This window comes from Panthera tigris, chromosome A3, assembly GCF_018350195.1.
Source record: "Panthera tigris isolate Pti1 chromosome A3, P.tigris_Pti1_mat1.1, whole genome shotgun sequence".
NCBI classification, from domain to species: domain Eukaryota; kingdom Metazoa; phylum Chordata; class Mammalia; order Carnivora; family Felidae; genus Panthera; species Panthera tigris.
In genome coordinates this window covers 45,098,579-45,110,723 of record NC_056662.1, presented here as the reverse complement: position 1 = coordinate 45,110,723, position 12,145 = coordinate 45,098,579, and the positions used below count along the sequence as shown (strand labels likewise).

Here is a 12,145-nt window from a genome sequence, read left to right as displayed (position 1 = left end):
TTCTCCCATGTTTCTGAGATGCAATATTATATTTTTATTTATTGTTTTCAAATGACCCTTTCACCCACTGTTATCTACTATTTGACATAAATACTACTTTCAAATAGTCACAGACAAGAGACACATCTGCTCCCCCGCAGTTGAAGTGGCTACTGGCCCAGATTGAGGAAAAGACACTGATGCTAATCACAGGTGCTCAAATTTCTCATTATTAATGCCTAATTGCTTTAAAAAGAAGGAAAGGGAGGAACTGTAAAAAATGAAACTTAAAAGACATACTGAAATTACTGCTTTTCTATTTCATTTGTAAATTTAGCAAAATAAGATAAATATTTAGATTATATTTTTTTAATGTTTATTTACTTAGTTTTCAGTAAGAGTGTGAGTGAGGGTGGGGCAGAGAGAAAGGGAGAGAGAGAATCCCAAGCAGGTTCCATGCTGCTATCGCAGAGCCCAACTTGAGACTCAAACTTACAAACCATGAGATCATGACCTGAGCTGAGATCAAGAGTCAAACACTTAACCAACTGAGCATGTCCCAGATTATATTTTTTTAATTGTTTTTGGAAGTTACAAGATTGCTTTTTCACAAATGGAGTCTAGATTTTCTCTTTATTTTCCAGGGAACTCACAGGCAGTGAATTTAGCTGAAGTTGGCCAGGGAAGAACAATTTTTATTTAACAAATGTTCCCTTTCCTTACTCTTCAGTGCCAAAGATACTTCTTTTTTTTTTACTGGGTGTGTCATGGTTTATGAGTTGATTGGTGTGACTCCAGTTAACTTCCCACTGTAGAATTCAAACACATTTATTAAAATACAAATTTGTATCTATCTCAAATTGAAAGCACGACCTTTATAAGAGGAAGCAGAGGAAAGTTGCCTTTCCAGTTGTGTGCTTTGGGCTTTACCAAATTGGACCTTTGTCACTAGTTCCAGAGCCTGCTCCATCCTGTCATCACCATGTAGTGTCTTACACCACGGACTCCTGAGCCCCCAGCTGGCCCTACCTTTGTTGTTTGGGGCATTAACATTTCTGATGGAGCATATATTCATATGGAATGATAAGCATGAATAAAAAGCATCTGTAACTTTTGAAAAAGTTAATATGGACACAAAAGCAAAAGCATTCATAACTGTGATTTCAAGGGAATTAGTTGAGGTGTTTAAGTTTCTCAGCTGTATGGAAATCATACACTCTTCTACTAGTGTCAAGAAGGAGAGTTCAGTGTCAGAGATGGATGTAGATGACCTTTATTTATGAACACTGAAGTTTTTATGTGAAGTTTTATTTTGCATTGAAGACAGATGATTTCTTGTTCATTGAATAGCAAAAATTAAGAAGAAATTCAAGAAAAGTCAGGACAATCTTGTTCTCCTCAGTCATCACACAGAATTTCTTATATTCTAGAATATGATTGTATATTTCTGGGATTTATACATCATCCACTTGATGTTTTATAGATAAGTCTGTTGAATTTTTACTGTCTGAGAGGGGAGGTATTTAGCATGAGAAAGCATCTTATAATTATTTTGTTTAATTAATATTTGATTTTTCATTTTGTGAATTTAGAAACCAAGTATTTCCTAAACCTTTAAGCCCAAAGTATAAGTCTTACTTTGTTTAAATATCTAGTGATATTTTTTGTTGAAATTAAAAGATTTCATTTTCACCTGTGCTTGCATTAATACACAGTTATTTTCTAAATGTGGCAGCGTACAATTTCCCTGACCACTCTGAAGCTTAAGTACTTGCTTCACTCCAAGACCATAGATCAGGTTCTCTGCTTCTTCCTTCCACCTCCAACATTTCACAGGGCATATCTTTACATGCTGTGTTAGTCTTTTTACACAGCCTTAAAAATTTTGTAAGTCACTTGCTCCTGGGCATTTAATCATCAACTGCAAATTTACTTAAACCTTCCAAGTATTTCCATGAGTTAGTTAATATATCCGATTCCATTAAAGATTTCAAATACCCAAATAACAAAACATAAGTTGTCACAGAGATCTTAAAGCACAGTGCTTCAAATCCAAGACGTCACAGACTTGATTCATTTACTTATCAGCATCTGCACTTACCCTGGTGAGGGGAATGAGGTTAATTTCTGGGGCCTGGACCCAGAACCATAGGATCTTTCAGGACAAGGAACTTTCTCTTTTGTTTCCTGCTACATCTACATATTTTTTTAAATTTTTTTTTAATGTTTATTTATTTTTGAGACAGAGAGAGACAGAGCATGAATGGGGGAGGGGCAGAGAGAGAGGGAGACACAGAGTCGGAAGCAGCCTCCAGGCTCTGAGCCATCAGCCCAGAGCCCGACGCGGGGCTCGACCTCACGGACCGTGAGATCGTGACCTGAGCTGAAGTCAGACGCTTAACCGACTGAGCCACCCAGGCGCCCTTACGTCTACATATTTTTAAGTGTCCCTTTCAGAATGAGATCTTCGTGGAAGTTGGTTGTTTTAGCAATCTACTTAAATTGTACTTTTAATTAAAATAGAATTAGTGTCAAAAAAGAAAATAGATGAAAAAAATTCCCAGACTAAAACAAATCCAGTATCCCGAGTACAGATTTTAACCTTCCTTCCCCACTGTCTGGTATGTTGCTTTACCCTGCTCACAGAGCGGAAGAGGAGGAGTTTGGAGCTGATCCCTCTGACCGCCCGCATGGTGATGGCCCACCTGGTGAACCACCTGGGGCACTTCCCACTTCGTGGGGGTCCTGCCGTGCTGCACAGTCTGGTCAGTGAGAACCATGACAATGTACACGCCGAGGCTCCCGAGCTGTCCTCTGAGGTGTTCCGGAGCCCAAACCTGCAGCTCTTTGTGCTGAATGACAGCACCCTCATCTCCTACCTTCAGACACCCGCAGAAGGGCCAGCAAGTGGCTCGCCGGGGGGCGCCTTGTCTGATGTCAGAGTAATTGTGCGGGATATCTCAGGGAAGTACTCTTGGGATGGAAAGGTTTTATACGGACCTTTGGAAGGCTGCTTAGCACCCAGCAGCAGAAATCCTGCATTTCTGATTTCTGGCTGGCATCCTCAAGCTTTGGGAGCTCAGAAAGATTTTTCTCAAACTGAGGAGGGAGAAGATGTGCTTGACAAATTACTTGAAAATATTGGCCACACGAGTCCCGAATGCCTTCTACCATCACAGCTAAATCTAAATGAGCCTTCCCCACCCCCGCGAGGAATGACCCGTGACCAAGAGAAGGAAATCATCGAGGTCATTTTGCGCCAGAACGCCCAAGAAGACGACTACATCCAGAGGTGTAACTCTGACTCAGCCATGAAAGTCACCAGCCAGGAGCAGCCCTCACCAGTGGAGCCACGAGGACCCTTTTATTTCTGCAGGTTGTTGCTCGATGACTTGGGGATGAATTCTTGGGACAGAAGGTAACGATTCTTTCTAGACCTTCACCTATTTTATCATTATCTTTGTGTGATTGTTCTTGTTCTCAATTTGAGGTTTGGGAAGCAGAGAATAGAAATGGAGATTTGTCTTTCAGCATTTACAGCTTATTTTCCGCTGCTAAGTTAAAGCTAGAAGTGGAACTAATCATGCTATGCTGATGCACAGATTGAATTTCAGCCAGTCCTTGTATATTTTAAAGGGTATTGGACATTTTCTCTGTGTGTGTGTGTGTGTGTGTGTGTGTGTGTGTGTGTGTGTGTGTTTTAATTACTGCTCTGTCCATCATTGATTCTGTCATCACAAAAGATGCAAATGGACTACAAAGATGAGTAAGTCACCATCTCACCTTAGGTCCAGTGAGGGAGGTAGATTTGGCACAACTCTGATGAAAGATAGCATGACACACGAGGCCAAGAGGAACAGTTAATCCAGTGGGTAGTGTGGGGTGGTGGGGAAGACTGTGGACGGGGGTTGGTTTGAGCTGGACCCTGACAGTGGAGTGGGGTTTCTAAGAACAGAAGTAGGGTAAAGGTATTCATAGCAGAGCTGATAGTGAAAACAGACACAGACACAAGCATATAAGTGACACACTCATCTCCTACAGCACCATCCAGTGTCAATGGATGGTGATGGGTGAATTTTGATGCCTTTGAATGTCTTTAAGGAGAATGGAGTTCGTTCGGTGGGCTTAGATCACAAACCTTTCGTGAATGAAGAGGGTCATGGATACATGGATGGATGGATGGATGGATGGATGGATGGATGAATAGGTGGGTTTGTTGATTGATTGGAAACGGCATAATTGGTCTGTGATTACATGACTTTTCTTCCATCTCTTTTTTTTATAGAAAGAATTTCCATCTGTTGAAGAAAAATTCAAAACTATTGAGAGAGCTAAAAAATCTGGACTCCCGTCAGTGGTATGTGAAAATATATCAGACCACTTCATTCCTGTCTGTTTTTGTATGTGCTTGGATGACACAGCTTTAGGAATGAATGCACCTTCCGAGACACCCAAAAGTCATTCTGTAACTAGAATCTGGTGCCATCTGCATATGCTGTACCTTTGGTGTTTTTACTCTCAAGGAATAACCTTACATGTTTGCTACGCTAAGAAGAGTTCATTGTTCCCACCTAATCTGTGTCTTTGGTTGACAGTGGCAGCCAGTGGACATTCATTCTCATTTAGTCTCTGCAGCTACCTCTTTTTCCAGTGAGGAACAGAGGCTTGCCTAAATCAAACAGCCTACCTACATGTGCCCTTTGCCGACACGTACCATGTTGTTTGAACCAAGTGAGTCTGACCTCATAACCCATGCCGTGTGCCTATGCACTGGCATTCTGTAGTTTCTGCTCTACAATGTTGGCAAGCTTAAAACCAGTGTGTTTTAATTAGTGACTTCCTGGTAGTGAGCCTTATTCTCAAAACTAGTCAAATCTCAGATCTGTCCCTTTTTTCTGTAGTCTTAGAAGCAATTCTAAAGATGAACTCATGACCAGTTTTTGATTTGGGGAAATGTGTGCTTCCAAAAACATCTCAGACACTAGTAAGTGTAGTGCTTGGTACATAACAGGTGATTAAAAGTCTTGAATAAACTGCTTCCTTAATCTTAATTTTTTTAAAAAAACTCATTTTTAAAGAAATAGCTTTTTGTTCCTCTTTTAGTCCCCACAGGAATATCATTAGGTATCTCATTACAGATGAAAAACCTGAAGCCATTATTCCTCACACTGCTCTTCATCATATTCAGTTTCCCAGTTGTTGTTACGCTTCTTTTTCTCTGGAGAAATAGAGACCAAATTCTCTGTGGAAACTCTGTGAGGGGTTTCTTGTGAAGGGCTCGGGGGTTCATTTCTCTCTCCCTCTTGTCCTCCAGTATTAAACAAGCAGTCACTTGGGTTCCAAACTCAGCTTTTCAAGCATATGCTGAATTATTCCATGCTTCTTAGTATTAAGTGAATACATTGGTATCTTGTAATTGTGGCCAATTTGTTGAGTGTTAATGCACTTTAGTTGCATGAGGTACAATTGAATGAGCTCCCTGGGGTGCTGTTGCTGTAAAATATGGCTTTGGAGGAGCTGATTGGCAAATCCTCTGTCCTTTGATTAACCTTCCCTTAAAACCCCAACTCCTGGATTTAGTGTCTTCTTGACATCTAAAAAAGGTATCAACTTACTTTATTGTAAAGGGTGTTTTCAAGGTTCTTTTTGAAAAAAAAGTTGGGGACTCTACCTATGGGAAATCTAGACTGTCCCATGTATTGGTTAGTTAGCAGGTAAAAGCGTACCTTGTCCCTCAGCTTTTAGTTTGTGTGACTCTATTTATTTCTGAGACCAATTTATTCCCTGCTGTCAAGGCATAGTTCCTGCTTAGCATGTTCTTAGGAAAAGTGTGGCGTCTGTCTTGCAACTCTCATCTCTATACTGTGAAGATAGCAAAGATGTAAAAAGTATGATGAATGCACATGCAAATTACAGTGGGCTCCTCTTTTAAATATTAATGCTTCTTGTCACCCCATGGTAAGGTGAAAGTTAAAATCATCTTTTTTCTTTGTTAGGCTTTTTAATGTGACAGCAGAAGGAAACCGAGCCATTCTAGTCTATTCCTAATAAGAAAGAAAAATGCATTCTAATGAAGAAGAGGAAATTGTTGATTTTATGTACGTGTGTTCCTGAATTACCTGCTCCTTCATGCATTGGTGGTGCAGCTTATGGATATGAAGTGCTGTTGCTAATTATCATTTCAAAAGCCTGGCTCTAATAAGACCAGACACAGCGTCTGATCCTAGCAGGCTCTCTGTGGTGCTAACATTTTGGAGGATGTGAAATTTGATGAATGTTTACAGCTAAAGGTCACCTTTCCTCACACCTACATCAGTCAGGCAGTCACTGGGGCTTAGCTCTTGTGCTCCCACATTGAGTTAATGAGGACTCAAGGACCTGTGAACAGCTACAATTTAAAAAGCTTGGACTTTGAGGAGCGTCAACAGAAATGTTTCAGATAAACTTGAGATGGTCTTTATATATGCATAAATACATATAGAGAACAATCAAATGCTGAGGACTTTTCAATATGCAGAAAGAGCTGCAGAAAAAAACTGAGTAACTGTACATGTTCTCCTTTTGTTGAAAGAGTCTTTTAGGTCATAGGTTATGATCTCTGTCATCATCCAAGACCCAAACCCCCAAGTTATTATAGCTCCTAGAATATAAGCCAGGCAGATTATAGACTGCAAGTGTGGTGCGTCCTGCCTGTAACTCAGGGAATATATGGTGTGGCAGTTTCAGGGTTTCCATGCTGCATGAGGACAAGTTTTCTGACAGTGTGAGAGCTCAAGGTCTCTACTCTAGAGCATCAGCCCCCTTGGATCCATCACCACAAAACTTCCCCCTTCCAGCAGCAACTGTACCTGTGAAGAGAGGTGTCTCCAACCTGTGTGCTCACACCATGCCAGTCAGGGCATTCAGGATGTCCACCATCTCCAAGGGCAGCAAGACAGCCTTTATCAAAAGCCTTCAAAATGGACAATGACTGAGATTCCATTTCTATGAATGTATTCTAAGGACATATTAGAGATAATATGACAATGTCATTAAAAATGGTAGCAACTTAAATGTCCAATGGCAAGGATTTGGGGTAAGGTATATTCATATGCTGGAATGTTATACAACCACTAATAATTTTGTCATACAAGTACATGGTATAAAAGTGTTCCCACTCAACGGTGGCTTACACGGTGACTTTTATGTTACACATATTTTACACGATAAAAATTAGTGTTCACAAATATTTTAAGTGAAACTTATCAGTTCCAAAACAGGATATAGTGGCTTCTCACTTAATATGTGAAAACACATCCTGAAATAGTAACAGCTGTGATTTCAACATTTAGGCCAAGAACATAGTGAATTTTTTATTCTTCACTTTCTGTGTTTTCTAGTTCTTCTTTTCAGTATGCTTATTTTATGTAAACTATGGGGAAAATGAATAAGCTACCTAGATAAATAGAAGGAAAGTGTTCTCCTCCTTGATTTATTTTTATGACTTTTTAGTTGAGTTTCATTTCATTCTGCTTATTAAGTAGAAACATAACTCCTGAAGAAGGAGATATTTGTGACTATATTAAAATCTGGAGCCCAAATTCCACCAGTATAGATATCTAATCAGATTATAGTGTTGAGATGTTGAACAGTTAAGACAATCATAGAAACATTTCCATATTGCTTGAGCTCTTGATAGTTTTTCCTATGAAGTTTTTCAGAATGCAATGCAAAAATAATAAAGATGGAACTGCTCTGGAGGTGGTAATCCAAAATTTTAGAAAATAGAGACTGGAATTAAACTCTTGGGATGATGGGCCATGGAATGAGTGGTTCTCATTGATGAAAACTCTGTTTGAATTAGTACAGTGCCTTCATCCCTAAACTATCACCAAATTGCTGGGCAAATGTCTAGTTATTTTGAAACTTCCCTGCAGGATATAATTTGTAGAAATTGGTTATTAATATATTTATAGCATTGGATTACTGGTCAACAGATTTAACTGAGCAGCTACTATGTGCCTATGACCATGCTAGATGTACAAAAGGTAAAAAGGCAGGACTCGTTTCCTCAAAGTGCAGGCCATGTTTACTTGATTTAATAGCAAAGTGCCCAGAGTCCATCGTGGAGGAAGTGGGTGAAGGGTTTATGTGACCTAAGAGGTTTCCCTGGACATCTGTCCACCCTACCTTACTCCCTCAGATTAGTCAGAGCAAGGAGTGGGTACCTCTTCACAAAGAAAGTGTTCTGCTTGGAAGAAGTTTCTGTTTCTTATAATAGTTTATAGTTTAGCTTATAGTTCTAATCAGGGAACCAATATCCTTATCTCAAAGTGTGGTAAGTAAAATATGGGCAGTGACATAGATCTGTTCTCAATTGATATCTATGTGAAGTGCTTTCACATATATTTTTTTGTATATCACATGTTTGAAAGAGTGATCTCAAGAATCAGACTGCCCTGCTTCAGTTCCCTGTCTCCTGCTTGCTGTGTGTGCTTTCTGTTTAATTTTCTGTGCCTCCTTTCAACCACCTCTACAAGGGAAGTGGTGATAATCATTTGTCTCTTTAGAGTGGTTGTGAAGAGCCAATGAGATCACGTGTCGAACCTCCTTAGAACAGTGACTGACCCCTAGTAAATTCTCCATAAATATAAGCTTTATAGTAGGAGTCATGCTGGCGGTTGTATAGAAATAAAATTTTAAATCTAAGAATTCTAACTCCTTTAAATTTAAAAATTTATAGCCGTGAAACACACAAAATTGCAGTGTTTTACATTGCTGAAGGTCAAGAAGACAAGTGTTCTATCCTTTCCAACGTAAGAGGAAGCCAAGCATATGAAGACTTTGTTGCTGGACTTGGATGGGAGGTAATTCATTTCATTTCAGAGGTGTTTATTGGCCAGCACTATATAAGGACGTGTATAAGCTGGACACCAGTTGTACAAAGTTTTATATTCAAATCTAGCACATGTAGCATGTGCTACATGTATTGAATTTGACATCTTGTGTTAGTTGCTCTTCAGTACTTCATACATGAACTTTTGTTTCCCTTTAACTTTTCATAATATTTTATTCACTTCTTGTCAGAATCAAATAGATTGGCTCACTCAGTCATAGACAGTTTGTAGTAAGAGAAGACAAATATGGGTAAAAAAGCAATGGCTTTGGCCACAGTGTAGAGATTGGAGAATTAAGCAGTGGCTTGATGGGTGAAAACATGAAGAAAGAGCTGATGAAGTAAAAAATTGGCATGAAAATAGAGTAGAGTAGCTTTGATGCTTCAGCAGCCAACCTGTTTCCCTTAGGGAGATCCCAGGATGACTGATATTGAAAGAATATGCTATTTCTTTGCTAAATGATGCTCATACAGACATATACATTTATACACACACACACACACACACACACACAGAGTCTCTAGGAACATAAATCTAAAGGAAAATATATTTCTAGAATCTAAAAGAACTCAGAGTGGTTATAATGGAAACAGCATATCTGAAATAATTTTCTTATTTTTCCTTACTTTTATTTTGGTTTCTTGGTTATCTGTGCTGTGAGAAACTGTCTGTATGCCTAAATAAGACTTGTCTCTGAGAGCTGAATGTTAGTAAGGAAACTAATATGGAGATGGGTACAGGAGAAGCCTACATCTAGGTGAAAACCATGTACTTTATAAAATGTAAAGTTGATTTCAGTCTAAAAGAGTTATTGCACTTCAGTAAATTGTCCTTCTTACTAATAAGGTGACTTCTTATTTGCTGTAGACTATAGCTAATCATTTAACTAATACACCGTTTAAACCACACATTCTTAACTAGAGTTTTTAGAAAAAACTTGAACATTAATTTAGTGTACATATTGATTGTATTTGGCACAAAAGAGATCCTTCTATTGCTTTTTTTTTTCATTTGTGTTACAACAGGTGCTTTACTGAAAGAATTCTAGTTTATGAAAAGTTTAAAAAAAAAAAGAGAGATCCTAGGCACTAAGAAGTGAGCATTCACACCACAGCTTGAAAAAGAATAACTCCAAGACTAGCAGTAGTGGTGTAAATCAGAACAACCCCTTTGAAAGACAGTTGATCAATGGCTGTTAAATTTTAAAACATCTGTGCCCTTTAATATAACATCCCAGCAAAACATTTGCTGGAATGGTCCTTGTGGCTTGACCACACCAGCTGTGTTTGAGAAAGCAGAAAATCCCATAAATCCATCAATAGGGTATCTCTTTGTGTGTGTGTGTGTGTGTGTGTGTGTGTGTATTTATGTAAATACATATATGTATGTGTATATATATGCATATATACATATACACATATGTATAGGATGGGAAAAAAACTAGAGAAATATGCACCAAACTTTATGTTTATTTATTTTTGAGTGAGAGAGAGTATGAGTGGGGGAGGGGCAGAGAGAGGGAGACACAGAATCCGAAGCAGGCTCCAGGCTCTGAGCTGTCAACACAGAGCTCAATGTGGGACTGGAACCCATGAACCGCAAGATCATGACCTGAGTGGAAGTCAGGCGCCCAACCAACTAAGCCACCCATGCGCCCCAAGAAATATGCACCAAACTTTTGATGGTGATTTTCTTAAGCTGGTAGGATTTCAAAGCACTTTCATTGTTAATGTTTCTTTCATATTTTAATTTTGTCTAACTTAGTATTACATTTGTTTGTCATCAGGAAGCTATAAAAATGAAAGTAATTAGATTGCTCAAAAAATGGGCATTCCTGCTAGGTGAACGAGGATAACTGATGCTTGACTCTCATTCTTTCCTCTTTGTTACCCTCATCAGGTGGATCTCTCAACCCACTGTGGGTTCATGGGTGGACTTCAGCGCAACGGCAGCACGGGGCAGACTGCCCCTTACTATGCTACCTCGACTGTGGAAGTGATTTTCCACGTTTCAACTCGGATGCCATCAGACTCAGATGATTCACTCACCAAAAAGGTAAGGAGCCTCTTTGAAGACCACACTTAGCCTCCCTGGTTTGTGGGTGAGGATCTCCTAGTCCGGATCGAAGGCCTTGACATAACTATGCACTGAGACTGCTTTCCTCTGGATGCAGCTTCAGTATTGCTCTTCTCAAGCTACAGTTGTAGTTTAATCTGTAATATCTAGCTTGGCGCAAACTGGATAAAGAAACAAATGAAAAGCAATCAATCATTTGAGTCTTAAATGCTGAGATTAAGATTTAGGAAAAGAAAGGGGCTTAAATGTTGTTAATTTTGGGTCTTCTCTCACCTGACTATTAACTGACAGAAAATAACATAGCTGACCTCTCAGGTTGGCAGAGGTCATAAGATGACCCTGTACTGATGGAGAGCTGAGAAGGCCGGCACCTCTCAAGCTTGCTGGGGGGGGGCAATTGGGCAACATCTGCGAAAATGACAAGTGCAAGTGTGCTGCAGTCTAAGGGTCCCACCTTCGGCACTGACCTCGTCTCTCTTTCAACTTGGACCTTCTGGATAGTTTTCTCTAGAATTCAGAGGAAACCTCCTCCACTCTGAGGAACCCCCCCCCCCCCCCCGCAGGGGAACATGATGCTGAACTTTCTGATATCCATGGTGTTCACTTCAGGTGATTCTCTCTTAGAGGTGAGGAGTTCCTTAACAGAAGAGGAATCTTAGTCTGCGAAGCAAGCCTAGAAATCTGACCCACTTCTGTGAGTTTCCATATGAAAGGAACAACTGTAGCTAGCTTGCTAGTGGGTGGCAGAGCAAGCCTGGAATCCTTACCTCACACCCACTCTCTTCCTGCAAGGATGCACGAAAACTGAAGACAGCACCTGAGTGGATGGGAAGGCAGTTTATTCGGGAGCTAAGTTTGCCATTGGAGGACCTACTGTGTTGGTTATAGCCAGGGTCTGGAGACCAACAGACCTGGGCTTAACTGTGTATCCAGTTACTAGCCCATGCCTCAGTTTCCCCATCTACTAAACGAGATTGAAAACAGCCTGTGTGCCAAGGTTGTTGTGAAATAAATGGATAATGCCTGTGAAACTACTTACCATGGTGCCTAGTGTAAGATCTCTAATGGTCAGCCCTCATCATTGCCCACCAGTCTAATTGAGTCTTTTTCCTCCTGACTCATTAGGAGGTGATTGACATTGGCCAGCAGACCCCACTATTACCTGCCTCATCTCTTTTCTCTGCGGTTTTGTTTTTTCCTCACTGCAGCCCCAA

At 39.9% G+C, this 12,145-nt stretch overlaps 1 protein-coding gene across 8 annotated transcripts in view; it reads left to right on the top strand.

Annotated features, from left to right (window-relative positions):
• RALGAPA2 (Ral GTPase activating protein catalytic subunit alpha 2) overlaps positions 1-12,145 on the top strand; it is a 322,541-nt gene that overhangs the window by 200,550 nt on the left and 109,846 nt on the right. For 7 of the 8 annotated variants that reach the window (XM_042980989.1, XM_042980987.1, XM_042980988.1 and 4 more), the window contains 4 exons: positions 2,626-3,397; positions 4,265-4,336; positions 8,702-8,825; positions 10,755-10,910. In XM_042980989.1, the coding sequence (XP_042836923.1) occupies positions 2,626-3,397; positions 4,265-4,336; positions 8,702-8,825; positions 10,755-10,910 (1,124 nt within the window). The other variant, XM_042980993.1, reaches the window with a different exon arrangement.